The 27,820-nt window shown below is 28.1% G+C and overlaps 2 protein-coding genes across 4 annotated transcripts; both read left to right on the top strand.

Moving 5' to 3' along the window:
* Nucleotides 1–938: 938 nt before the first annotated feature.
* LOC100575791 (transformer-2 protein homolog alpha) lies at nt 939–7,892 on the top strand. Its single transcript, XM_016804280.1, is given in 6 exon segments — nt 939–1,204; nt 1,317–1,494; nt 1,705–1,858; nt 3,764–3,833; nt 3,835–3,933; nt 7,643–7,892. Coding segments are annotated over 4 exon segments (444 nt in total). The 5' UTR covers nt 939–1,204; nt 1,317–1,322; the 3' UTR covers nt 3,883–3,933; nt 7,643–7,892.
* A 6,231-nt stretch (nt 7,893–14,123) lies between these two features.
* On the top strand, nt 14,124–24,498 carry LOC100164529 (beta-1 adrenergic receptor). 3 transcript variants are annotated; one of them, XM_003244393.4, is made up of 5 exons: nt 14,124–14,403; nt 16,825–16,990; nt 17,205–17,409; nt 20,195–20,501; nt 23,921–24,498. In XM_003244393.4, exons 2-5 carry the CDS (start codon nt 16,930–16,932, stop codon nt 24,251–24,253), a joined length of 906 nt encoding a protein of 301 aa, XP_003244441.1. In that variant the 5' UTR covers nt 14,124–14,403; nt 16,825–16,929; the 3' UTR covers nt 24,254–24,498. The 3 variants fall into 3 exon arrangements, with proteins under 3 accessions (XP_003244441.1, XP_001946367.2, XP_016659772.1); XM_001946332.5 differs by lacking the exon at nt 14,124–14,403 and adding an exon at nt 14,475–14,741; XM_016804283.2 differs by lacking the exon at nt 14,124–14,403 and adding an exon at nt 15,306–15,762.
* Nucleotides 24,499–27,820: the final 3,322 nt, after the last annotated feature.

Below are 27,820 nucleotides of genomic sequence, written 5' to 3'. Positions count from 1 at the left end.
TTAAAATCCCATTTTTAGTGGTTTTTCGTAATTTGTCGTTAATTTTTCAAGTGGCATTACATAACTATTGAGAAAATTGAAAAATGATTTATTTAAAGTACCATCTTGATCCAATTTGATAAAAGATAAGATGCTATATATTTAAATCGAAGCACTCTAGATGGAGCTCCATCCACTAACTACTTTTCCATTTTTTTCAAATACAAATGTGGAAAAGCTCATAACCTAAAATTATTTAGTCTTGAAGAAACTATTTTTAAGTAAATATTTCATGGTGAATATTTTATATTCATTGTTCAAAATGATTTTGGTTATCGCACTGACGTCTAACTTATTTATATATGGTGTTATGGGTAGTAGCGAGAAGTGAATACTGACTGTTTTAGTGTTCAGTCTGTAAATCATTACAATTGAAACACGATTACATTATAGTTTGTTTGTCTGTGATTCTATAAAATACAGTTCCAAATAAAATTATACAAACTAAATATATCAATACTACATTACGTCCATTACGACAATTCCTATTATATAAACAATTGACAATTGTGTTTGTGTTTTTTGGCATAAATTAACAATCGATATTTTAATATATAATATAATAATACGTGGACAGTGGACTGTCAATTAATTAATTAAATCCTTATTACATAATTATTTATTACGATTCACAACAATTATAATGATATATTAAGACAATAGTATAATAGTATAATAACATACGAAGCCCCGCCATATGAAATATGAATTTTCTATTTGGTAACACTGTTATGTGGTTCATACCACAAAATACCAAAGAGCGCATATATTCGGTACATTGTATGAAGTATGGCCGAAAATGAATCATTTACCACGGTAGGGGAATGTTTGCTATCGTTTTGCTTTTCCATGACAATTCATTATTGTTTGATTACAATATGTATTCATAATTCCTACCTATTAAATTGATGCGTCTCCATTCTGCGGCTTACATTGGAGTACCTATTTGACGTTTTCACATTTTCCATAATTGTGCCTTCCTGATAAAATTTTCACGTTGCACAATATTTCGATCGGCTTTTTTTGTTTATCTACATTTTTCTATTAATTTTCGTATCGCTTCACTTAGTGAGTTTTTAATTCTATGAATTCGTTCAAAACGTTGCCCATCAATACAATTTAAGTTCATGTGTGGTAGGAGACGTATAACTGAGTTTAGTGAGACGTAAGTGTTCGTTATAGCGTTTAGTGTAGATGATATTATGTTAAATGTGGGCCACATCAACCAATTAAACCAAATTATGTTGTCATTTAATAATGTGATGTATATACCGCAGTGCACCATGTCGAGAAGCAAGAGCCATAGTCGCTCTAAGAGCAGAAGTCGCAGCCGTTCGCGCAGCCGTAGGACATCACGCAGCTATTCTAGAAGCCGTTCGGGATCAAGTCGCAGCCGCAGTCGCAGCAGGAGCAAGACGCCGGTCGATAAACACAGGCTCCATGTCAGGGACATCGGTTAGTACTTAGACTACCTATAGCTCAATTTGACTAATGACTATTTAAGGCTATTTAAATTTTTTGTTATTATAAAGTAAATAGTTTTAGTAAAAACAAATATTTTTGCTTTATAGTTCACCCTTTGTATATCATCCATTTATTAGATAATGAAATATATTATTGTATATTTCAGTTAATTACTGATGATGTATTTATTCACTGAATTAGGAAGCAGCATAACAAGACGTGATATTGAAAAAGAGTTTGAACGATATGGTACACTACTTGAAGTATGGATGTCAAGAACCAGACCAAGTTTTGCTTTTGTTGTGTACAAAAGAGATAAAGATGCTGCTGAAGCACAAAAACGTACTAATGGAATGTAAGTTGTAGAAAATAATATTCAATAATTAATATATTTCTTTACATTCAATTAATTTTGAACAATCTTAAGTACCTACAATTATCTATAATAATAACTGTATAAAATAAACTATACATGATTTTTCAGTTCTTAAACTCCAAAAAGGTGCTATAAAATATTCATTAAGAGGATGCTACACCGGCATTTGTTGTTTTCATTTTACTAGTGTGGAATATATAAAATGTATGGTCAGCAGTTCACGTTTAGCTTTATTAAGAGTAAATTGATCTTTTATGAAACTTAATGGTAAGAACTGCATTAGTATGTTGGTTTTTTACAATAGTTAGTTTTATATAAGTAAGTTGCTTTTATAAAAATGCTCAACTTGCTAAAAATTTGAATTACCATAAAAACAAATATGCGTACACGGACAACATTCTTACCATTAAGTTTCATATTTGGTCGATTCACTCTAATTTTTAAGCTAACAAAGCTAAATGTGAATTGCTGAACATAAATTTGTTAAATTACACAAGTGTAAGACGTAGACAACAATTTATTAATGTGGTTCTCTAGGGTATACTTTTGAGTGGAGCATCAATTATGTGTATTAATTAGAACTGAGTGTATAGCATAAATCAAACAATGATAAAAAAACATTATTTAAAATTTTAAAACAATAATTAGGTGTTTTTTTTTCATTGCCCTTAAACATTTTTTTTTTGTCCAAATGTTTTATCCTTATTAATATTAAGAATTAGGTTGTGTGTTTTAGATTGTCCATACAATAGCATTATTGACTTCAATGCTGAAAATGTTTTGCTTTGTGTAAGATCATTCATTTGTATCACTTATTTAAATTTCTTTTACAGACTCAAAAGTTTTGTCATAATTTGCACAATTTTCTAATCAATTATTACTAATATAACTCATATATAGAGTATATGAACATAAGAAGTGACCGGTTTTAGTTGGTGATGTGCAGGTCGCACACAACTGTTTCCCCTACAATCAACCACTTGTATACCAATATACAAAACAATGGCATGTCCCATGTGTATAAGTCATCTGCCCAGGTCACTTCTTATGTTGTATAGAGTATAATGATAAAATAAAAAGGAACATTAGTACCCGCGTATAGTATAATTCTAACATAGATTAAAATATATACAGTTTAAGCTTAGCTTAAATTTTATAATACAAATTATAATCTGGAACTATGTGAGTAATAAAAATAGTACAACAATTTAACAGCAAGGATTTTTTACGCTTTGTATATATAACTTAAACTTGGTTATTACTTGCTTTAAAAGGAAAATGTTGAAGAAAACTGTTGGGAGAATACAGATTATTTTTTAATCTTTGATGATAGGTAAATATACTTAAATACTGAAAATAAAATGACTATCAATTATGCTAAATATAAGTTTAGTATAATATTTTCTGTATGAAAAACGGAGAAAAATAATTAACAATAAGTATACCACTTACAATCATATTATTAAGTTGTTAATATTAATTAATTAAATATAGAGTCTATGTAATACTAAATTAATTGCCTGCAAACAAATTATTTGTATATATTCTATAACCGTTTTAAAGTATTAATAAGTTGTAGCAAAAATTTATTAATAGAATTTGAACATATTTCAATAGAATTTTGCAAGATAATATAGATAAAAACGTTAAAAAAAGAACTGAACCAAATGAAAATAATTAGGTATGGTGTTTTAAAAATACAAAAAAAAAATGTATGACTGATTTTAGTGAATTTTAAAGTATACCTATGCTGTAAAAATTACACAAATGTGTTCTTAATAATAACTTATAAATAATTATTATGTATAACATACTGCTGTGAATATTTTTCTATTTTTTTTCTATGTAACTGATTAATTTTACATCCAATGTGTTTGTATACAGGGAATTGTATGGGAGCTTCTTAACTGTAAGTTTTGCAAAAACGCGTGGACTCAGTCGTAGGTCCTCAAGAAACAACAGCTATCGTGATTCACTTAGATGCTACTCTTGCAATCGAGTAGGACACTTCTCACGTTCCTGTAAAGAAGTCAACTATGGTTACAGACGTTAAGGTAATTATGTTTAATAATTATTAAATACATTTTTATTTGAAAATATATTAATTCTTATTTATGATATGTATTTCTCATATTATAATTATAAATTGATGTACAATTGAGTATTGATCAACCACTGTAACAACTTATACAATAATACATATAATATATAATTGTAGTATCAGTAAAAGTTAAAATAAGAAATTAAGAAATGCTCACACATTGGTTAATTGGTAAAACAGTTTTGATATAATTTGTTCTATATTTTCATATTTTCTAGGTGTTCTAATACTTTATAAAATGTATTTTTTCAATTAATGATCTTGAGGTTTATTTTGTAAATATTTTATTTTATTGGTGTCAGCTCTATTTATTAAAAGCATAGAGGTGTTAAACTATCTTTGCTTGCTGTTTATTTAGCTATAACAGTTTTTAATTTGAATATATTATGTTTAAAATAAATTTAAAATGTGAAAAGTTTTTTTTATACATTAAATTCTTCAAAACTATTTTAGTTTTTATACCTACAAGAGTTTCTTTTACAACAATAATTTAGGTTTAGTTATATTAAAATACCAGATACCTATGTGATCTTTTGATAAGTTGAATTTATGCATTTCACTATTTTAAAATATATTGTAACTTATTATAATTTTAGTTATTTAATTATTTTTATTTTTAATAGGAGAAATACATTTTAAAGTATATTAATTTGTATTCAAATATTCTTCTTTTTTTATCACTTGCGTCTCAGCATGCTGTTTAGTTTTCACTTTATATGTAATATAATATACACTATATTTATTGATCATAAAATCATAAAAGATTATTGGATCATTAATTTTAAATATTATATTATGAAAGAAAAATAGGTACGCTACTATAGTCGGGAAAATGAAAAGTGGCCGCTGGTAAATATATCTAATAGATACATTTGTTTTTCCGATAAACAAGGGTTCTGAAATTGGTATACTGCATCATTCTAATACATTTGTATTAGGTAATTATATCCATATCTAATATTTCAAAATGCGTGCGCTTTATTTTGTGAAACCATGACAGAAATCCACCACCAGGAGAGCGTGCGCATCAGCGGCCACTTTTCATTCTCCCGATAATAGTGCTTTACTTAGTTTAAAATAATAAATGATTTATTTTTAGTATGATATAATAACATACAGACATGGTATTAGTATTTTATGTTTAGCTTTTGGCTTTTATGCAGAACAACATATAGTATACAGATACATAGTTACTAAAATTGATTGATTCTTTAATCCTTGAATATAATTTATATAATTTTGATAAAAATCTATCATGTAATTAAATCATTACAATTTAATTTAAATTAAAATTTTTTATACTGGGTGATTCATTATCAAAGAACATTACCATCATAATGGTTTTGAAAACCATTGTATTTTTATTTTTTATTTCAAATTAAAATATTTATTAAAGTAATTTATGATATGAAAATCACATTTTGGAACAGTAGTTTATGAGTTATAACTTATATAAATATTTAAAATACCCCGCAAAATGTTAGTCCACTACTCTATCTAAATTTTAAATATTGATAAAAAATAAGTATCAATATATATATATATATATATATTATATTATATTATATCAACAACTACTACTTTGGTAAATTAAATAAAAATATACATCAGGTACACATCTGTAAAAACTTAAACATTATTAAGATAAAATATAATAAAAAATATAATTTATTCTCAAAAATGTTATAGACATAGATAAAGTCTTTAATAAAAGAATCATCCGATGTATTCAAAATGGTGAATAGTGATTTAATTTCTTATTATAAGTTAGTGACTAGTGTATTATCTATATCTGTGATGTTATATGAATTACTATAAATTGTATTACTTGCTTTGAAAAATATCTTGTGCAGCTTTTCTAACACTTGAATAAAATTACTGAAATAATATTTCTAATGATGCAGGGAAATTTTTATTTTTTATTTTCTTAAATATGGAGAAAAAGACTATTTCTATTTTTCAATTAATTATATTATTAGCTATTTTATGCATTCAAGTTGAAAAATTATTTATGTTTCAGACAACTCAAATTGTGTTTAAAAGTAATAACATTATGTATTTCCATATTTGTATACTAAAGTATTAAACATTATTTCTAACTCAATAAATTTAGCTCTGAACACTTTTTAAACAAAATGTATACTTTTACAATTATAAAATATATTTTTTTGACTTAAAAAGTAGCTATTTTAGTATAAATATTATGGCATGTGATTTTAAAATAGTATCATTGACAGTAATTTTTTACTGGTGATATTTTAGTAGTAGATAAAGAATTTAAAAAAGGTTATATCTCTTTACATATCCATTTATATTAAATTTTAAAACTGACCAGTACAGTTAACTGTTAATAGTATTGTCTTATATTGGATTTCATATTTCATTTTACACATGTTCATGGTTATTAATAAATAAAATAAGATATGTTTTTAATTTGTGTTCAAAATATTAAAATGGTAAACAATGCATTTATAAATATATAATTATACATATTATTTAATTTAAAAAGTAATATTTTAATACAATTGTGTAAAACATCTACCACCCTCAAATATAATAAAGTATAAAATTCTTCTATATTCTTCTTGAACTCTCAAATTGATATATTTATATAAATGAACAATGGATTATTTTTTATTGGACTAATTTTTAGCAAATAACATTTGTAACTTAATTTAACGTAAAATTAAAAAAAAAATGATATAAACAATATTTATTTCTTTTTGTAATTATTCTTATCCTTTTGATATCTAATTTAATTATATCCATATAAAATAGTTTGAATTTTATATTCATATAGGAGGAATGTGAGTTGTTATGGTTAAATGAACTTAATTGGGGCGTCATTTGCCAATGATGATGATGGTGTTGTTGATATTGATGGTGTTGATTTGATGGTGTTGATTTGATGGTGGTCATGACACCAGTATGTTCCTCATTGTTGGCACAACATGATGGTGTGGTAGATTTTTATACAGGGCGAGCTCATCGAACGCCGTCCAATTTGTCAAAACTGTAATATGGTAGGTATAAGGTGTGTATTTAATCAGTGAAATGGAAAGTCTAGGATGTATAATTTTTTTATTTGACCTGTTCTATAATTTATGTTGTATTAATTTGTACTGATAATAGCCTATGTCTCAAACAATTAATGCATGCTAAGAAAACAATAAATATTTGATTTTTCTTTTAAATGTTTAACTATTTGTTGTATCCAGATTACAAATTTATTATTTATTTAATATATATATTCATATATTATATATTATTTATTTATAATTATTTATTATTTATATATATTAATAAAACATAATCAATAATGAACATTTTATATATTCTTATATATATATGTATATGTATATGTACACTGTAAAGGATATTCTTTGAACACTAATGAATTTGAAGTGGTGTGGTAATGAAAACTATATTATCATAGCAATACAAAATTACTATGTTTTCATTGGATATACTGTATAATGTACTGTATTGTCTGTATTTATGTTGAATATTAAAAACATATAAAAGAAAAAAAGTTATTTAAGGTATTTTCTTTGATTTAAATACTACAGTATATGATTTTACAATAGGCTTTAATATTTTTATTATTTTCATACTATATATTAATAAAATTTTAATTAAAAAATGTATTTATGTTTATTCAGGTGCTGCTGACTCAACATCACCTACGAAAAGGATAATTTGTTTATAATATTCTCTCATCAATTTTGAACGATAGTAGTTTATATTTTTATTTTCATGAGCCAGAACTTATATATTGGTTATTATGTATCACTTAATTGATTTTGTTTGCTTACTTCAACCTGGATTTTTTTTTTAATATTATTACACCTACTTAAATGGATTCAATTGTAGGTATGTTATGAAAATAAATCTTTTTTTTATAGTTGGAAATACTTTTATTTTTTTATCCACATTAATAAATCATTAAAACAAATTATTATTACTTATTTTATAAATATTAACTTAAACAGCATCCTTTTTTAAAATTTTTGTAAACAATTTACTGTTAATTTAATTTAAACAAAACAATAATTTCTTCTTATTTTTCAAACTTTTAGATTCTGATTGATCCAATGAATATATTGATTTTATAATTAATAATGATATACTGATGTGCGTGTGTGTTTATTTTTCTATTAGCCTTTTGGATCAGTAAAATGCTTCAATCTTCATCTTTGAGAGTGGTTTTTGGTAGCAAATTAGATATAGTTTGTACATTAGTTATGTCATACTTACAAATTTCCCAGTACTTTTAAAAATAATTTGGAAAAATGAATGATAACATTTTTTTGTTTGTTAGTAAAAAAGCTTGAAAATGAAATACAAGGTTCCTCTTAAGTTGTTCTTACTAGAATTAAACTTATCAAAAATACCTGGTCAATTTTTTTTTATAAGTATTAAAATTCTGATTTTTATGAAAATTGTTAATAAAATGTAAATTATTTTGTTGTTGAAAATCCATCACATTTTTAATTTTAACACCTAAGACTTCAAAATGTAAAATAAAGTTCATCATAAGTTGTTTTTACAGTAACCATGGCTTAAATATACAAGGTTATTGTAATAGTACCCCCACTATATCACTTTATCACGTTAGGCAATTAAAATGGCAGCGTAAGGGGACTACCTATAATACTGGCTATACTATGAAAATATATACTAAGATGCTGTACCTTTACGCTTTTTTTGTAAAAAAAAACGTTAATTATTTGTATGAGTTGACATTTTTTGCCACATTGTTTATTATTATTTATTATTCACAATGCAATTTTCGGTAAATTTTTATTGATATTTATTCTACCGTTACATGGTACGTCGTGTGGTTACTATTGGGTGTAAGTTAATGACAGTTTTTAATATTATAATAAATGATGAGTAAATAATAGATGCAATAAAAATGTTACTTAAGATTTTCATCATCATTAAATATCACAAATTGTTTTCAGATTGATACCTGATTTATTTATTATTTATTTACTGTTAAAAAATTGTTTAATCAAAATAATAATTTTTACATAAAGGTAATATAGGTACTAAATACTAATGTTAATTATTAGGTATATAACTTAGAAGGTTTTAGAATTTTATTTTTATTTTTATTAGCCTTCAGTCATTGACTATTATGGCTAAAGGTTCTAGAATATTAATCATAAATTCATAGGTATTTAAAAATAGTAATATTATTTTTTTCATCATTACCATTTTAGAGTAGTAAACTATACACTTTTTTTAGAGTTATTACTTGGGTACCTATTAGTTTTGTTATAATTAATTGCAACTATTGTTGATTATTGTAAAAACATACTTAAGTAATATTATTGTTTGAAGTTGTGATGAATAATATCATAGGTAGGTAATTGATGAGATTATACAAAAATGATACCCATCTCCCAAATGTTAGTAAATCTCAGGAACAATTGCTTTTAAAATTACCTTTTGTCACATACTAATGCTCTACCTAATACCTATAAATTACCATTGTGGCATTGTATCAATAGACTATTTGTACATAAATTTACATACTTTACAGGTATCATTACCATTTTACCAGAAAGGGAAGATTGGTCGGTAGCCGGACAGCCGGTAGAAAATAGGAATGTATGAGAATGAGAGGTACCTAATAAAAATATGTAATAATGATAATGTATAAGGATGTATTATACAGAGTAATTCACCAAACAGGCTCACCCCCTTAGTTTCTTCAATAATGCAGTTGGTATTCAAAATTGGATTTTTAGAATTTTTAAATAAATTTAAAGAATAAAGACAATATTTCAAAATTCTCGAGATTTTTTGTACAACTAGTAATAAGGAGTGTCCTGTAAAGATACAAACTTCTGTCTTTCAAATGAGATTATGAGAACTACTCTTATTAGTTATCTAGTGAATATTTATTCTGAAATTATTGTAGATACCTAAATCAAAATTCAAATGAGTAGTTTTTGAGTTATTTAATTTTTGTACTAATGATAATGGATCCATGATTATGGATTTGGAATATATACAGTGTGTAAACGCTAATTGAGAACACTCAATATCTTTGCGCAGGGCCCTGAAATTTGAATTCTGATTTAATGTTGGTTGTTATGACATATAAATTAAAAATACACCTTTTTATAGTCTTAGAATTTTTTTAACTTAATTAGACTTGCGCATGCGCAGTACAACTTTTTTTTCTTAAATGGCAACCACCTATTTTAACCACTAATTATTTTTTGCCTAATTTTTTAATGCATTTTGTTGGCTTAACCAACTTTCTTAGTCCACAATTGACCAAGTTACAGCCAATCAACAAAAATACTGCAAAATTCGCGAAATTTTCAGATTTTTTACTGTAATGAAAATAATTATTCTAAGATTGTTTAGGCTTAACATTTTTACCTCTAATTGTTTAGGTGATATTTATGTGATACATAAATAAATATGTTGTTTATTATGTTATACATATGTAAATATGTAATGGATCTATTGGAATGTATTAATAGTTTAATGTATGCCGACCCTCCTATAAATCTTCGAAATTTAAAAGATATAATATAACAGCAACATGCAATCAACCGACTTAGAACAAATTATTAATAAATTCCAATACAGTATTAATTTTATTTCTAATTAAAATTTATAAAATAATTTTTATAAATTATTTATGTTTAGTCAATTCCTGGTATAATGTTACTGGACATTTTTTTTCCTATTGCGGGGATTTTTTTTCTAATCATTCTATAATAAATACTAGATCCAATAGAACTTCTATTTTTCTATTTTATATATTTTCGTAAAACCATTGTTAAGGGTTATTACATTTTAATCCTTAGACCTTAATATAAACATTTCAATAACTAAGAAACTACTCTTTAAAATTTTGAATTTGGTATGTATCTATATCACAATGTTAAAAAAATCATCTACTAAATAATTTAAAGTAATAAAGGGGGTTTCAAGAGGTCAGCTGATCCACAGTTAATATTTGCTGATTAAATTAGCCTCTTTTTAGATCCTTTCGGCCCTTGGGTAGTTTGACACTTGGACCCTCGAATAAACACACATACAGTATAAATTCATTTTTTTTTTGTTTTATATACCTAGTACACAACTAAAGATTTCTAATCTGGTTTTAATAAGTGGCCCTTTGATATGTCCTAACCCACAGTTTCTAAACTCTGGATCCGTCCCTGGTTCTCATATGAAAAACAGAAGTTTACATCACCACAGGACATTCCTTATGTAGGTAGTTAAAATAAAATTCGAGAATTTGAATAATGTGCTTTGAATGAGTAGGTATATTTGAAAATTCCAAAAATCAGAATTTGAATAAATTCATTATTAAATGAAAAATGGGGGAGAGGCTGCTTGGTGAATCATTCTGTATATTAAGTAGATATTTAAATATATATTTTGAACAAAAACTGCTGGTATTATCTACATTTGTATAAAAGAGGGGTATAGGACAATGAGGATAGATAGCAATAGTCAATATTGAGGTGACAAAAATTAGGTAGGTCGTTGGTGTAAGGTGTTCGTAATATTGTAAGATAACTGTAAGTTATATTGAGGCAAAACTGATATAGGTGATAATATAGGAACAAAACTTTTGTACACGATACGTATAGTGCATAACTACATTCCGATACGTCCCCTATCCATAAAAGTTAGCACCCATCACAATTGTATCCTATAAATTATAATCCTGCGTCATTGACATATATAAGCCAATACGTGGGTGCGTATGTGGTATGTCTATTTGCTCCACGGGTAGATTTAAGAATGAAAAAAGTGCATTAACTCAAAATATGAACCTATATAATATTATAACATCGTATATTAGCTATATTAATTGCTGAAAACCTACTTAAGTATTGCATGTAGCAGGGGTGTAATTTGGGTGGGGGGGGGGGGGGAGAGCAGGATGTACATTTGCACCAACTTTTTTTTTAAAACGCCTTCTTTGGCCTGCCAACAATAAATATAAGTGCCACTGTATATACTTAAGTGTTTTATATTTTTTAGTATTAAAAAAAAAAAATGTAGGTATTATACCTACTAATGTTTAATTTCCAAGAATGTCTGATGTGGTTTTGTGGTCCACAATATTATAATTGATAAAATTATTACACAAACATTGTGAAGAAGGGTACCCATAATCGGGCCATAAAATACATTTTTGGTTTTATTAAGCTATAGCTATATTATATATTTTGAGTATGCAGGGAGAAAAAATGTATAGGTTAGGTATTTTATTATAAAGGTGTTTTATACCCATATATTTATTCACACTGGTATCCACAATATAAAATAAATACATTAATAAAAGTACCTAACTACACATAGTTTGTAAAAAATAGTAACAATATTGTGATATTTTCATACAAATATAAGCGAGGTTGGGCATTAACGAGTTAAAAAGTTAAAGTTAAGTTAAAAAGTTAATTTAATTTAAACTTTTTAACTTAACTAGTTACTTTAGGCTTTTCATTAACTTAACTGTTAACTTACTAAACTTCTTTTTTAATTAACGTGAAATTAACGAGTTACTTTTTCATTTTAAGAAGTAAAAGTTAATTTATTTTGTTTTTAATTTAATTATATTTCACTATTTCTTTTTCAAGTCAAAAAATATGTATCGTAAATTGAAAATTATTTAAAGTTAAAAATGTATATCATTCGAATCTAACTTATATGGAAATACTGTACAAAGTATAAACACTATAGTCTATAATTGAGTTTTGGGTTGGAAAAATATTAAGTATGCTAGCGTTGTATAAACAAATTAAATTTTTTTAACCTAATAAAAAGTTAACAAAAAGTGTGTATTAACTTTTAACTTACAACTTTTTGTTATTGGTGCATATTAACTTAAATTAACTGAGTTAAAAAAAATAAGATAATAATATAATATTGCAAAAACTAAATGATTAAATATAAACCATAAACGTATTGTAATTATTTTGTACTTTGTTCGCATTTATTGTTATAATTAATATAAGAGACTATATTATATATCTGGTATAGGTAACGTATTACACATTTTTGTAAATTAATTAATAGCAATAAACAAAAAAGGTATTTTTGGAATATATTTACCTAATATCTAAGCAGATATATTAGGTCTTCAGGCTTCAGCCCATTTAGTCATTCATAGCCAGGTTCGTACCATACTACTATACTATACTATACTATACTATATAGGTACCATTATATTATATTGGTAGGTAGGCTGCAGTTGGCACATTATAATAAAACAACGTGTATCAATACGTCTATTTATATCTGTTTACTAGTAAGTAAGTAGGTACGTACAAGGTACATTATTCTATTCTGTGGTACGTATAAGGTTTATAGGTAGGCATAATAACCACCAAACGGTTATACGCGAACGTTAGACGTGGTGCAAAAAACGTTTTCAAAGAGCTTGAGCGCGTTATAGGTAATATTATATCACACAATACACTATTTATATTATGTATATTTAATACTTCTATATGTCTTCTATGTATAAAATATTTGTATACTGGTATTTACGCGCTCCTGAGTTGGATTATATGACGTATATACAATAGATCTACGTGTGTTTTTACGTAAATGCGCGCGCACGATCGTTTGTGAGTGCGAAAGCGTATAGAAACGCCAAGAGCAGCCCGCGTCTGCTGGAGTCAGATAAGCGCAGCTACGACACGGACACACTGGAGCCGCGAATGCTGTGGCGTCCTTTGGTTGACGTCACGCGGCGGCGTCAGTACAAACTTTCAAAGGGTAGTGCGCCTATCGGTGGTGGGGGGTTGCCGGGTGGTGCATGGAGGGCGCAGTAGTGAATTGCGCGCACGCGCGCATTTTTGTATGTGTGTGTGCGTGTAAGGCAAGGCCGAGAAATTTGTCGGCGAGGGTGGTTAGAGTGAGCTGGTAGCAACGAGGGGAGGGCACGGCGACGGTACGTTGTGTGTGTGTGTGTGCTTTCCCATTTGTGTGTGTGTGTGAGAGAGCTTTCCCGATCGTGTGTGTGCGTGAGCGGGTCGTGGGGTCGCGGGTAGCTGTCGATGGTGTTCGGGGGGGGGGGGGGGGGTTGCGTGCTAGGTGCGCGTGTGTCAGAAGGGGAGGCGCGCGATTCGGCCGCCGCAGTGTATAATAGTGGTAGTAGTGTAGCTCTTGCAACATTCCGTGTACAATATCTTTCTTTTTTCTTTTTTTTTTTTCTAAAACAATTTTTTCGCTTTCCACGTCTACCCATTAACAATAATTATAATATACACACCATGTTTCGTACAATATCCATCGCGTTGTAAATATATATATGTATAATATATAAACATTATAATATATAATCATCACGACAATTACAATTATTATTCATCTCATCCGCTGCGGCACTTCGACCCCGTCAGCGCGACCGCCATGTTACCGGAATCTGGTGAGCACACACACACATACACGTACATTCGTACACACATACACGCGCACGTACACACACTAATATAATATATTGTATATGTAATAATATGTATATTCTATCACGATATATATAACGTTATATTATATCGTATACGCCACGCATACGGGTATTTTTTCAGTTCGTGTACTTATCAACGTCGTCGTCGTTGCGTAATGATCGTTGTCTCGGATTGTAGCCTATTTTTTATGTTTTATAGTTTTTTTTAATGTTTAACATTATTATCGTGGTGCAATCATCGCCCGTTGGGATTATTGAAGAGTAACGCGTCCGGCGGCTACACCGATATCGTCTCGGGGGTAGGTAAACGCGCGCGCCGGTCTGGGTCAAATTTTTTTTCGTCGTCTTTTCTATAGCAGTAGGTTGTAGGTATACGCACTGCACTCGGACCCGATGGCGAGACGTACTCGCGCACCGTAAACGTAGTCATCGCCCGGTCGGGATGGTACATTATCGCAATTAATAATATTGTACGACGATTTACACCTCAACGACAGTACGGACGATACGGTGAACATCGGAGTGATGTACCCGACGAATAATGAAATCAAAAACTTAAATAATATTATAATATACGGCAGCGACGAGTAACCTGCGGGGGTACTGTCTATTATAGTGATAAGTGGTATCGACGAATTATTGTTATTACCTATTGTGACAATATTCTAACACATCTCCCGAAAGTCTACGTAATAACGTTACATATCATTTTTTACCACAAAACTCTACCGCCACCACTGCAGTCATGTCGTCGCTAATCGTGCACTCTTCGAATATGGATACGCGCACTACACCTATACCGTCTACCGCAGGATGCACCTCAATGATGACCGTCTATTGTAAATAATAATGGATTCATATTGGTTCCGGTGATTTTTTTGAGTGTAATGCGTATATATTATGACGTATAGGTGTACACACTCGCATCGTTTAGATTTCCAAGGCCCGACCCTTTATTGTCTCCTCACCGCCCCCGCAACGTACACGGTCAATTTTAGTCGTCCGTCGCTGCTGTAGCGTCTCTCTTGTTTATTAATTTTTTCCCGATAGATTTTTCTCAAAACACTCAATCGTTATCCTGTGCGAGAATTTTTACACGATGGACACGGCAGTGCGTCTATGTACTCTATAGTACATTAGTTAGAACTTCTCGTAAATCTCGTAAACCGCGCGTAATCGTTCCGCCAGGTCGATCGTTTTTTCGTAGTTTTTTATCGCATAAAGCGCCAAACGGGTGGTACGCGAGTGTAGTGAAAGTCTAATATCCGTCGTCCTCCAATCGATATGAGTCTATGATATATCTTTTATCTATGTCGTAATGTATATATCACGAGATACAATATTATTATAGTAGTATTAATATATTATAGTATACAGTAGCATAGTAACTAGTAAGTAGTAACTAATATTAATATAGTATAGTAGATATTATTATAATGGTGGTAGTAGTATTGAATAGTAAAATGGTATTTATAACTTATACATTACCAACTATAATAGTGATGTAATTATATGGTTTGCACTTTTCCCCCACGAATCTAGACGATTTATTTATGATTAGCGTCTATATTATTTTTGTATTCTATAATATGTATAGTAATCTTATTTAAATTTATGACTAATAACGAACCACAACCTTAATATTATTATTTTTATTTATAGACATTTTATGATTTCGAAATACATTCATAACAAGTCATAAAAATAGAATCAATAAGTTGATTTTAATATCTACAAAATATAAAGTATATACTTACCTATATTTAGAACGCATTTTACGGTTAAATATGAATTTTCATAAATTTTCAAATGAATAAAAAATTGATAAATCATCATTATTGATTTTTACTTCTACGAAATAAATATAACAATAGTTATTATAGTTTTTATTATTTACGGACTTTTAAATATCACTATATGTACTATGCACTATATAAATGTATAACTGTATAAGTCTATTAATATTATCGATTGGACACATTATTAGCGTTGATTTTCTGTTAGAAGCCATTGAATATATTATATTATATATATAATGGTTATTCACATAATATATAATACAATAATAAGAGTTTTTTAATGAAATCAACTCCACGATCAAATACGTGCAATATAATGTAATTCGAAGAATAAACTACCCTATATAATAAATAGGAAAATATAGTACCTATAGACTATGGTATTGATTGTAATTAGTTTTAAAACTACCTCCTTAAATCAGATGAATGCATCAGTTCCGTTGTATCGTTAGTGTTAATTAATGTATTATATATAATTGAGTGCATTTATCAAAGTATCTAATTATCATTTCTACCTATATTGCGATAACAAGATTATTTAAATAATAATCGTCTAATGATACATTTATATATTTGTGTATAGGCTGTGATGTGTGACAGATAGCAACAATGGCGGTGGGCACGTATTACTGAAGCCCACCCCCACCACAACCTGGAGCCCTTAACCCAGGCATCGCTGGTGCTCACCATGGCGGTCGCCATCATCCTCCTTAATATCCTCATAATCGCTACGTTCACCAACATAAGAGGTATTATTATATGCATTTATCGATTATATGAATTATTTCCTGACATAATATTGTTGACATTATCGAGGCAGTCGACGACACAATTTTTCAAAATAGAGCGAACATAAATAGTTATTTTAAAGTGATTAATGCCATCACGAAATATAAATATAAGCTTTTTTATTTGAACTGCATCTAACTTTTCTAATAACCCGTCATCTATATAATGTAATAGGTGGAGGAGAGGTGATGAATGTATACTTGGTGTCACTGGCTCTGGCCGACCTGCTCTACGGTGTGCTCGTAGTGCCATTTTCCGTATATCCAGCACTCGTGCAACAATGGGTTTATGGGAAAATTGCTTGTAGAATAATCGGATACATCGAAGTCGCACTGTGGACCGTGTCTGCATACACACTTATGTGGATTAGTGTGGACAGGTAACAATTTTAATGCATTTTGATTATGTACAGATTAAAATAATTATTTTGGTTCATTATATTAATGAAAAATGGTCATTTAAAGATAACAATTATTATTGAACCGGTAAACAAAAACTACTATATTTGTGTTAATTGTGATTAATTAATTCTTAGAATACGTCATAAAAGTTAATAAATATTAATATAATATCTAGTAGTCCAGCCACACAACATTAACAGTGGTGTTAAATTGCCTATACATGACGCCGTCATAAGATATTAACTACTTTTTAAATAATTCATCCAGTATTTGAGGCGACGACGTTACTCTTTGTACTCTAAATTATTATTTAGTTATTGACAACTATAATTTAAATTTAAATTCTTCATTTTTCCCAAACACAATGGCTTTAGTTCTATAAATTATAGTTTATAATGATAATCGCTATATATTTATATTTATAAAGGAGAAAACGTTGAATATTGAACTAAAAGTTTATTATTTGTTTATAAATAATGCTGTTATTACATCATTTGAATTTTAGGTAAAAATAGTAGAAGGGCAGGGCGATACCTATAAGTACATTTTTATTGGTGAATTTTTAATTATTAGAAGTTCACCAATAAAATTACTCAGCTTTGCTAAACTTTATAAATACTTATAATAATAATAAAAGCCCTGGGTTCAAATACATATGAAATCATATTTGTATATTGATTTTTATTAGCTATTCCACTTTAAAAATTTAAATTAAAATTAAGTTAATATAAAATATATATTTCAATATTAATTATTAGGTATACAACTCAAAACAATTTACTTTTTATTTTGCCTAGGTGTATTATTTTGCGCTTTAAATGTATCACCTTCAGTCAGCTAATATAACGATAATTTTGCAGTAAGTGCGTAGGTAACTTTATGCAGTATAGTGGTATATACACCTAACATAATAATAATATTATGTATGTTGTAACGATATATGATTTCAAGCGTCTGTCCCACCAACACGTGGTATATATTTTGTACTTCAGAGGTAATAAGCATTCAATTATGCCAATTGCGTGTGTACTTATAGTACCTATACGTTCCACGAACTCACACGCCTCCCCACTCCCGCCAACACTTCGACTAGTTCGTTGTAAGTTGGTGGAAATTTTTCGTACATTTGTTTTAAAAATTCCATTATTAATTATTATTGAATATCGATGGCGTAGCGCACAAGTGTGATAAGTGAAATTTTCGTAATTGTTCAGGAGAGCGACAATTGTGATTTCATATCATGCAAATTACATGCACTACAACAAATGCGCCGATCTCTAGCAGACTAAATATTTACTATATACTTAGAAAATTTGTACACAATATGTAGAAAGTTGTTAACAAGACAACCATGCAAAAAACTCATTTTTCCAAATTTTGCACTTATCACACTATTGTGCGCTACGCCCATCGATATTATGTATAATTTAAACAGTACAGACATAATAGATACCTATCAAGTTGTATATGTTTATGGTTTAACACTGACTATAGGCACATATTATTTCTAGCACACTATTTTTTTCATTCTTAGATCTACCCCTGTAGACTTATTATAGAAAAAATTGTTTATACTATACTACCTACTAGGCATATATATATATATTATATATAATTATACTGCAGTTTGATCGCATGTCTGAGTCGCGTGTTCTGCATTTTTGCACGCGCGATGTAGGTATATACATTCTTCTCGTCAACAACTGCAGCACGAGGAGGGACAAATTATATCTACCAAAATATAACGCATCAGAAATTTGCGTGTGCAAAACACTGCATTATGATGCGACCACGTATAATAGCTAGGTATTTCATGATAATATTGTACACTGGCGTCATTGTAGTTAACATGCATCGTATTGTACATACTACATATTATATCCTAAATAGCCCGTTTTCAAATAAGAGTCGAAGACAAGAATAAGGGGAAAAAATGTTTAAGCTGTAATATTTTTTTTGTTTAATAGCATGTAACGTTAAAGCAGTACATTCTATTTAATATATACCTACATAGGTACCCATCAAACACTTTTCGTAAAATAATAATCCACTTCCCCTTTCACCGTTTAGATTTTTTATGCTTACGATTGGGTATTAATATACAGTAACAAAACTCAAAACTCAAGGAGCACAGAAAAAAGTTTGAAATATTGAGTATATTTTAATGATATTTATTTCGAGGGGTTTTCACTTGTGTTCGAGATTACGAAAAATGTGGGATATCGACATTTGGCACATTTAATAATCTACTGTATCTTGAGTTTCGACATAGGTAACGAGAGTTTGCTGTACTTTTAGTATATTAATATATTATATACCTAATAACCTAACTTATCTAATATTATATAACAATGAACTTTGCTAAGGCTAGGTAATTTTTAGACCTAGCAAATTAGGTATATATTAGACCCTAATATAGTGTGATATTATATAGTTATCGAACCCAAGTCTGTCTATATTTACAATAATAAATGGTGCGTTGGAATATAATAATTAATAAATAATACATCTTGGATATTTTATAACTTACATAATATACATAATATATGGGTGTACGGGGCGATACTTTTATCGCAGGAAACTCGACGTTATTCCTCATAAAACTCTACCTAACCAACAAGAAGTCGTAGAGATGTAGATTTAAGTGTATGTGATCTCGCTCTGACTGCAATGCACATGATAATACAACATAATACATTTTTATACTACAAAAATGTACACACAATGAAATAATACGTGTGTACTCGCGATGGTTTTTCACAGGTACATAGCGGTACGCAAACCAGTCCGGTACTTTACGGTACAGACGCGCACAAGGTGTCAGTGCTGGATGGCGTTCACGTGGATATCGTCGGCAATGCTGTGTAGCCCACCGCTTCTCGAGTTCGGTGATCCGGTATTCGACCAGGACACGGCAGTGTGCATGCTCGACTGGCAGGGCATGGCGGCGTACTCGGTGACGCTGTCCATACTGGTGCTGGGGCCCAGTCTGATCACAATTCTGTACACGTACGTGTATATTTACGGTGCGATCAGGCGGCTGCGGCGCGGTTTTCTAGCACATGACAAGGTACGATATAATATTATCATATCGACGTTATAGACATAATGTATATGTATTATGACGACCTATACATATATGCATATAATATTACAGACGCGTACCTACTGCAGCTACGAGTCCTTTCTCGCAGGAATGCAGGATGGTATAAATGGAGGGGTTGAGCTAATAATAACTATATGGGCAGCCGTTTAGGAGGGTATGTGGATATATTTTAGACTGGTTATATATTCTCTATATTGAGTGACCCAGAAGCCAATACTTGATTATGGGGTCCCGCCGATAAAAAATTACAGCCCTAACTGTTATTACCAATAATAGTTGAACGTTATAACTACACTGTGCATTTTATATGCAGTAAAAATCCCTATTTTATATTTATATCATATATGTATGCAAATATGTAGAATAATATCAAAATATGCACCAAAATTGAAATGAAAAAAAATCTTTTGATAGTTTGTTTGTGATTTAAATATGCTATGTACGTTAGCTAACTGTATGTACATTAGATAATGTATCTGCAGTTAACAATTATATCAATGAAATAAAAAAAAAATTTTTTTAGTAAATAATAAATATTAATATTCGATAAAATATTTGAGTATATGACCATTGATACTTCAGTTTTCCCAGGCTATAGGCCATAGCATAGCAATATTTAATATAAGGGCATCAAGTAACTCCAAGTGATCCATTGTGAAGCCATGGAGTTTGTCTACTTGAATACAGAAAACGAATGATCAATAATGAGCAGGACAGTATTTAAACTTAGAGGACATTTAACTATAGTTATTGAGCGTATAAACGATTAAACGAATAAATGATATATTGTATAAAATATAAATATTATCAAAAGCTCGTTAGTAAAGATTCATTTATATATATTATATATATATATTATATATGTATATATTTATATATATATTGATGGCTAGATAGTCCTCGCCGGTTGGACAGTGTTGAACTATCGAATTCGTTTCGTGTATATGAGAAAGGAGATTGTATGGCTAAAATAAACAATATTACTGTTATTGCATAATATAATACTAAAATTAAAATATATATGCATTATTTATATATTACTAGCTGCCCGACCTTCCTTCGAAGAAATTATTTTTTTATAATTTAATTTAAAAACATATGACTATTTTTTTACTAAACAAATAATATAATATAATTACATATTGTAGTTAATTTCTTAAATAAATTTATTTATTTCTTTGAAATAAATCAGATGGTTTAATTGCAACAAACTGAATAAATTACAAAAAACCGTTTATTAATAAATCTTTAAAGGGATTACATTTCAGATTCAGTAGGTATAGACATTTAAAATAATTTTGTATAATATTATAATGGAACAAAAACAATATGAAAGTTATAAATGGTTTTCGTACTAAAAAAAATATCATATTCGGTACGTGGCTCATGTTGGCTATTTTAATCTGAGGTTGGCTCTATATGTGTGTGTTTTTTAAAATAATTTTAATAAATAGGTTACAAGGTTGAGTCTAGGTCCACTTGGCATTTGTAAGTTTTGTAATCAATGGCTTCGGTCGTGTCTCAATAATATATGCAAATATAATATACGAATCTAGGTTATAAATTATAGTTTATACCCTATTTATTATAATACGATCTATATTCCACAATAGTTGAATAAGCAAAAAATAGGCATAAAATATTAATTTAGATTAGATCGTTGCCGTCAAGTTTTTCTATGACTGTTGTTTCTATTGCTTTTCACGATATCTATATAGCACTAGTCTAAGAAGGTACTAACTACTAACGTACGTAATAGTGTTTATATCATTTAGTTGTCGGGTTGAAAACATAAATTATTGCACACAACTTTTATTTATGTAAGGTTAAAAGTTAAAAGTTAAAATAAAATAGTTACTTTTTCTTTGATTACATACCTATACAATAATATACTTAGTATTTTGTATATCTATTTTCATGAACAATTTATTGCGCGCATTTATAATGCGATAATTTAGATGTACATTTAATTTAATTTAACTAACAATTTTTTAAGAAGGTATAGAAATTAGAAAGTATAAACTAAATAACACTAAGGATTAATTTAATAAATTTAAAATGTAATACAAAACAAATAATTTACATTATTAGATCGCAGGTTGAAAACTCTTTGATTTTAGATTCGAAATTTATATGTAGAGCGTTGGTTGGATATTTGCATACTCTAAGAGCCTTACTTCACCTTGACAACACTAAGTTTTTAAATACCTAATTTTCAAACTTGATACTTTTATTTTTTGAAAAATATTTCTTTACATTACTCTTGGTTCTCATCTGAAGCTTAACTTTTTAAAGTTCCCGTGGATTATTAGACTTTAAGCTGATAAAGTGGAACCTTTGAAAATCTTAATGGTGGCGTAATATTTCTTGAAAACTTTAATCACATATTTTTTTTTTAAATCGTTGGGTTAAAATTTTTTTTTTTTAGCATTATAGGTAAAATATTAAATTTATTAAAGAATCTAATATAATTCTTAACAAAACAAAACCATTGTTAATTTAATATTAGCGCTAAATGTACTTATAATTATTTATTTGAACAGGAAATTACTTTTTTACATTGAAATTAAAATATTCATAAATAAGCTAGTTAATTATATACTAATACTATCGTAGTAAGACATACAATTTCAATAACTTAGTGAGTTGTATGTATATTATAATAATTTATTCGGGTTCTAATCAAATTAATCAAGTTAAACTGTTAAAATTACGGTAGATTTCTTATTCAATTTTGACTATAATTAAAAAATTAAAGGGACCTGCTCCGTTTGTCGTTAATTAGATTTTTTTGGAATAGTCAACCGAATATTCCCCTGGGGCTTTTGACATTATACATACGTGAATAATGTATTGTATTACACTAGCCGAAATGTTATAAGTTTATAACTATTAAAACAAGATAGGTACAACTGCAATACACATAATAATTAAATATTGTAATTGTATTCATTATATTCGATGACAATGTTATAAGACACGAGATTCCTAGTCTAATATAGTGTTTATAAATATTAAATAGCATAAGCGGCCATTTATTTTATATTTATTTAAATGAATTATTTTTATTTTTATTTAAACTATAATGACGTATTGTAAAAATAAAATAAATAGTATAATCGAGTTCATAGCTAACTAATAGTAGGTGTAGGTATAGATTTTATAATATAATTTACCTATTATTAATAGGTATTCGATAATATTGTATATTATAATGCTAATCGGCTATATTAAACAATATTATAACGAGACTTATTTAAACGTCACACATTTACCAGATGGTCCTTTAAATAATGACAAATGGTTTATATCAGTGTAGCTATAGCATTAAGTTATATTATTATTATAATGGTCGTGAATTATTATATTATCATTGTACACAGGAATACGTAACAGCGTTGTCTGAAAACTTGTCCAATCCTACACACGTCACGTCATTCGTGTTAATCGTAACGTTTTGGATTTGTTGGACACCATTGATGTCCATCAAAGCATACCAGCAACTAGGTGGTGTACCGGCGGTCCCCGGCCATGTCCGTTTCGCTGCCCTGTGGCTGGGCATATCCAACTCGGTATGGAAGGCGTTTGTGCTCATATTTCTTAGCCCGCAGTTCCGCGTCATGCTCAGATTGTTGTGTTTGACGGTATTTTGCAAACGGAAAAGTCGCGCAGAACTTGAGCTACTACAACTCGACATGGAAGATCACTTCCTCTAAGTTAAGTATTATGTTGATGTTTTTTTTTTTAATAATCATTATTGTTGAACTTTGTTTTTGTTATTAATCGAATGTTCTTCCCGAGAACAATCATTCGTCCATTTGTTTACGTTTTATTCAGATAAAAAAATTGTTTCAAACGAAATCTAATTTATTAAAATTGTCGTTGGTTGTATGCCCCGAACTCATGGAGATATCCATGGATTAGGAGAATTTTTAATAATTTTAGTGTGCCGATAGAGCCAGTAATCATACATGTCATACTAAATGGTGTTTTTCGGAACATTGTAGAAAAAATTATTTTTTATAGACGGTTTTTAAATTATTAACAATTGTTTTGGAACAACTTGTAAATTATTAGATCAGTAAATCACGTATAAATATATATTTTACGGGCAAATTAAATTTGTATGTATAATATACATCAACAGAAAGAGTTGGGCAGCAATTTAAAAAAAAATAACGATTCCTTCTTAAAACTTTTAACAATATACAAATCATACTAAATTACAGGGCTTCCAGTCAATAATCTAATACATGTATAAGTTATCAAATTTAATCAGTTAAATGGAGATTAATCATTTTCGATATTGAATAATTTGTTATTATCAAAAATAATACTATAAATACATTGTCATAGGTACATTTGTTTTTTAGCCCAACTCTGAAATCATGGTATGACATTTTATCGTGGTTTTAATTACCACTCCATAAAAATATGCCTACAATTTTTAAATCGCACTGAATTCGTTTTGTTGAGGTTTAAAATGTATGAATATATAGGTGTAGTCTAAATAATATGTAAACAAACGAAATGCGTATTTTAACAATAATCACTTTTGGAATTATATTTTAATACGAGTTGTTTGTTCCTATTGTAGTGTTATTATTATTATTATTATTATTATTATTATTATTATTATCATTATATTATTATTATTTTTACTATAATGACTTGAGCCTGCCACATTTTTAATAAATCGTTCAATTTAATATATTAATTGCACCGAATGAAAAATAAGCAATCGATATAGTTAGTATCATTATCTAAGTTTTAGTAATACTAAGTATCGATATTCGATTGGGAAAATTAAATTTTTGAAAAACACCAATTAATAATTATTCTGTTTGTGTACCTTAAATATATGATATATATTTCTATGTACTTATATGATAGCAAAATGTCAACACATTTTTATTATAACAAAAAGGTTCAGCAATCAGCAAAATAATAATTTGTTTAGATACCTACTCATTTAAAAATTAGTTTAAATTTTAAAGTTTGAAAAGTTTTGCTTAACTTGTTTTAAAATACACTTTGTCCCATGAATAAATTATGATAAATAATAATTTTATGGACAATTTCAAATCTTAATCCATATAAGTTCAACGTACTATTGTTTTTTTAATCAATAATAATACAAATGTTCTTGTACTAAATTTAAACAATTTCAAAAAACTCGTTATGAGAAAAAAACTAAAATATTAACAATTTGTTATAAAATTTGTATTCTATCTGTTCTATTTGATTGGTGTTTTCAACTATCAAAAATTGTATTTGTGTTTTACACTAACCAGAGCATAAACCAAATAGTATTGATATAACAATAATAAAATCACAGTATACGACAGGGTTAGTTTACTTTATCAATATTTTGGTCTGTCATCTATTTTTCATCATAATATCATGTTATTTATTACTAACTATACCTAGTAATCAATGAAATATTTTAATAATGTGTAGGAAAAATTCAAGCTTCATTATAATAAAAATAATATGTACTTTGGATAATCAACGAGGCTCAATAAATATGTTTGATTGTAGTTAATTTTAGTAAAAAAATATTAGTATTATAAAAGTTACCAGAGAACCCCTTTAGGTTTTAGGCGCGCAGTTATTGTGATAATAGCGTTATGGTAAAATTAATATTGTTGACTTTTTTTATTTATTCGCTCTAATCACCACTTCAGTCATATAGGCGCTTACATAAAATGAGATTCGGTCGTCATGTTTTTAATTATAAACATTAGTTATAATATGTGTTATATGTTCGATATACACTTCACGTGGCCGGATCGACCGGCATCAAATATTTTGCGACAGCCCTTTTTTATCTGATGTACGATATAAAATGCACTTAAATAGAGAAATTATTGTATTTATATTATTGTATAAATATTAAGAGGAAAACGTGTAGCTTTTACATCATATAGAAATGTTTTATTGTGATTAAATCGACCTGCTCGCACATAATATGTTGAATTTGAAGGAGTTAGTATCGAAAAACAATATTTTAAGCCTGTTATTAGATTTTTTTTTAAATGTGCTTACATTTCAATCATTAATGATGCATTGCTAAGTCAATATATTCTTTGTTTATATTGTTATTATTATTATTAATATTATGAAATATATATTATGTATATATTATAATTTAATGACATAAAAAAAAAAAAATAATGTTTTCGATAATTTTTAGATCGAAACTGTTAAAATACGATTTTCATTAAAAAACGGCGTTACTTTGATACTGGCTCTTTCAACTATACTATTCGTTGTTGGTTATTCATTTTATTTTTGAATCGATCATTGGTCAGTTGTCAAGATTGTTATTATCACTGCTGTACTAATATACCGATATGCAATCAATTTGTACGATTAAAACCACATAAATTGTTATTTATTTATATAAAAGTTATCCTTATAAACAATTAATTAAAAGTACTCGTAGATTAAAAATACATTTTTATCACTCCTGTATTTTTAAGCACCAATTTTGGTGAATACCAAAAGTTAAGCAAAGAAACTTTCTTATAGTGAAAGTTGACTGATAAACATTAGGAATACTACTAACTTTTTTTAAATCTATTTTAAACAAATACTTCATTAACATGAATGTTGGACAATTTTTCAAAATACTACTGTTTTTTTGACAATATTTTCTTCTAACTCCTAAATGACATCATGTAGTAAAATGAGTAATATTTGGTTATAGTTTGCCAATTATTTAATTTGAACTAAACCAAATTACTGACATGCTTTTGTTTATTATTATTTATTTTTTATTATACATATATTATAATTGATCATATTGTTATTATTATAAGTGTATGTTTAAGACTGAATCATTTAGTAGATTTTTGATTAGATTCGTTTGTTTACATTGTTATTATACAGCTAATTATTATTATTATTTTATATTATTAACATTTGATTATTTTTAATTGGCTTGAAATATTTTAAAGAAAATGTTGATATATGAGTTCTTTGGAAATGAAAATGTCCACGAGTTTAAAAGATCGAGTTATTTGTGACCTAAAACGCTTTGTTGTATATTAATTATTATAATTATTGTCTTTTAGGGTGTGTCGATTGTTAATCAGTTTTTACAGAACTATGTGTGCATATATTATGTCGGGATGATAATACCTATTACACATTTTTCTTTTTATTTATTTTATAAATAGTTATACTCACTATACACATCAAAAAAGTACACGAGCAGTTATTGTTTATTGTCATTATAAATAATATATTGTAATGTGCTTTAAGAAAAAATAGTAATG

Source organism: Acyrthosiphon pisum, chromosome A1 (genome assembly GCF_005508785.2).
Source record: "Acyrthosiphon pisum isolate AL4f chromosome A1, pea_aphid_22Mar2018_4r6ur, whole genome shotgun sequence".
Lineage (NCBI taxonomy): Eukaryota > Metazoa > Arthropoda > Insecta > Hemiptera > Aphididae > Acyrthosiphon > Acyrthosiphon pisum.
Note: the sequence above shows the minus strand (reverse complement) of the source record. Positions and strands in the feature narration are given on the sequence as shown.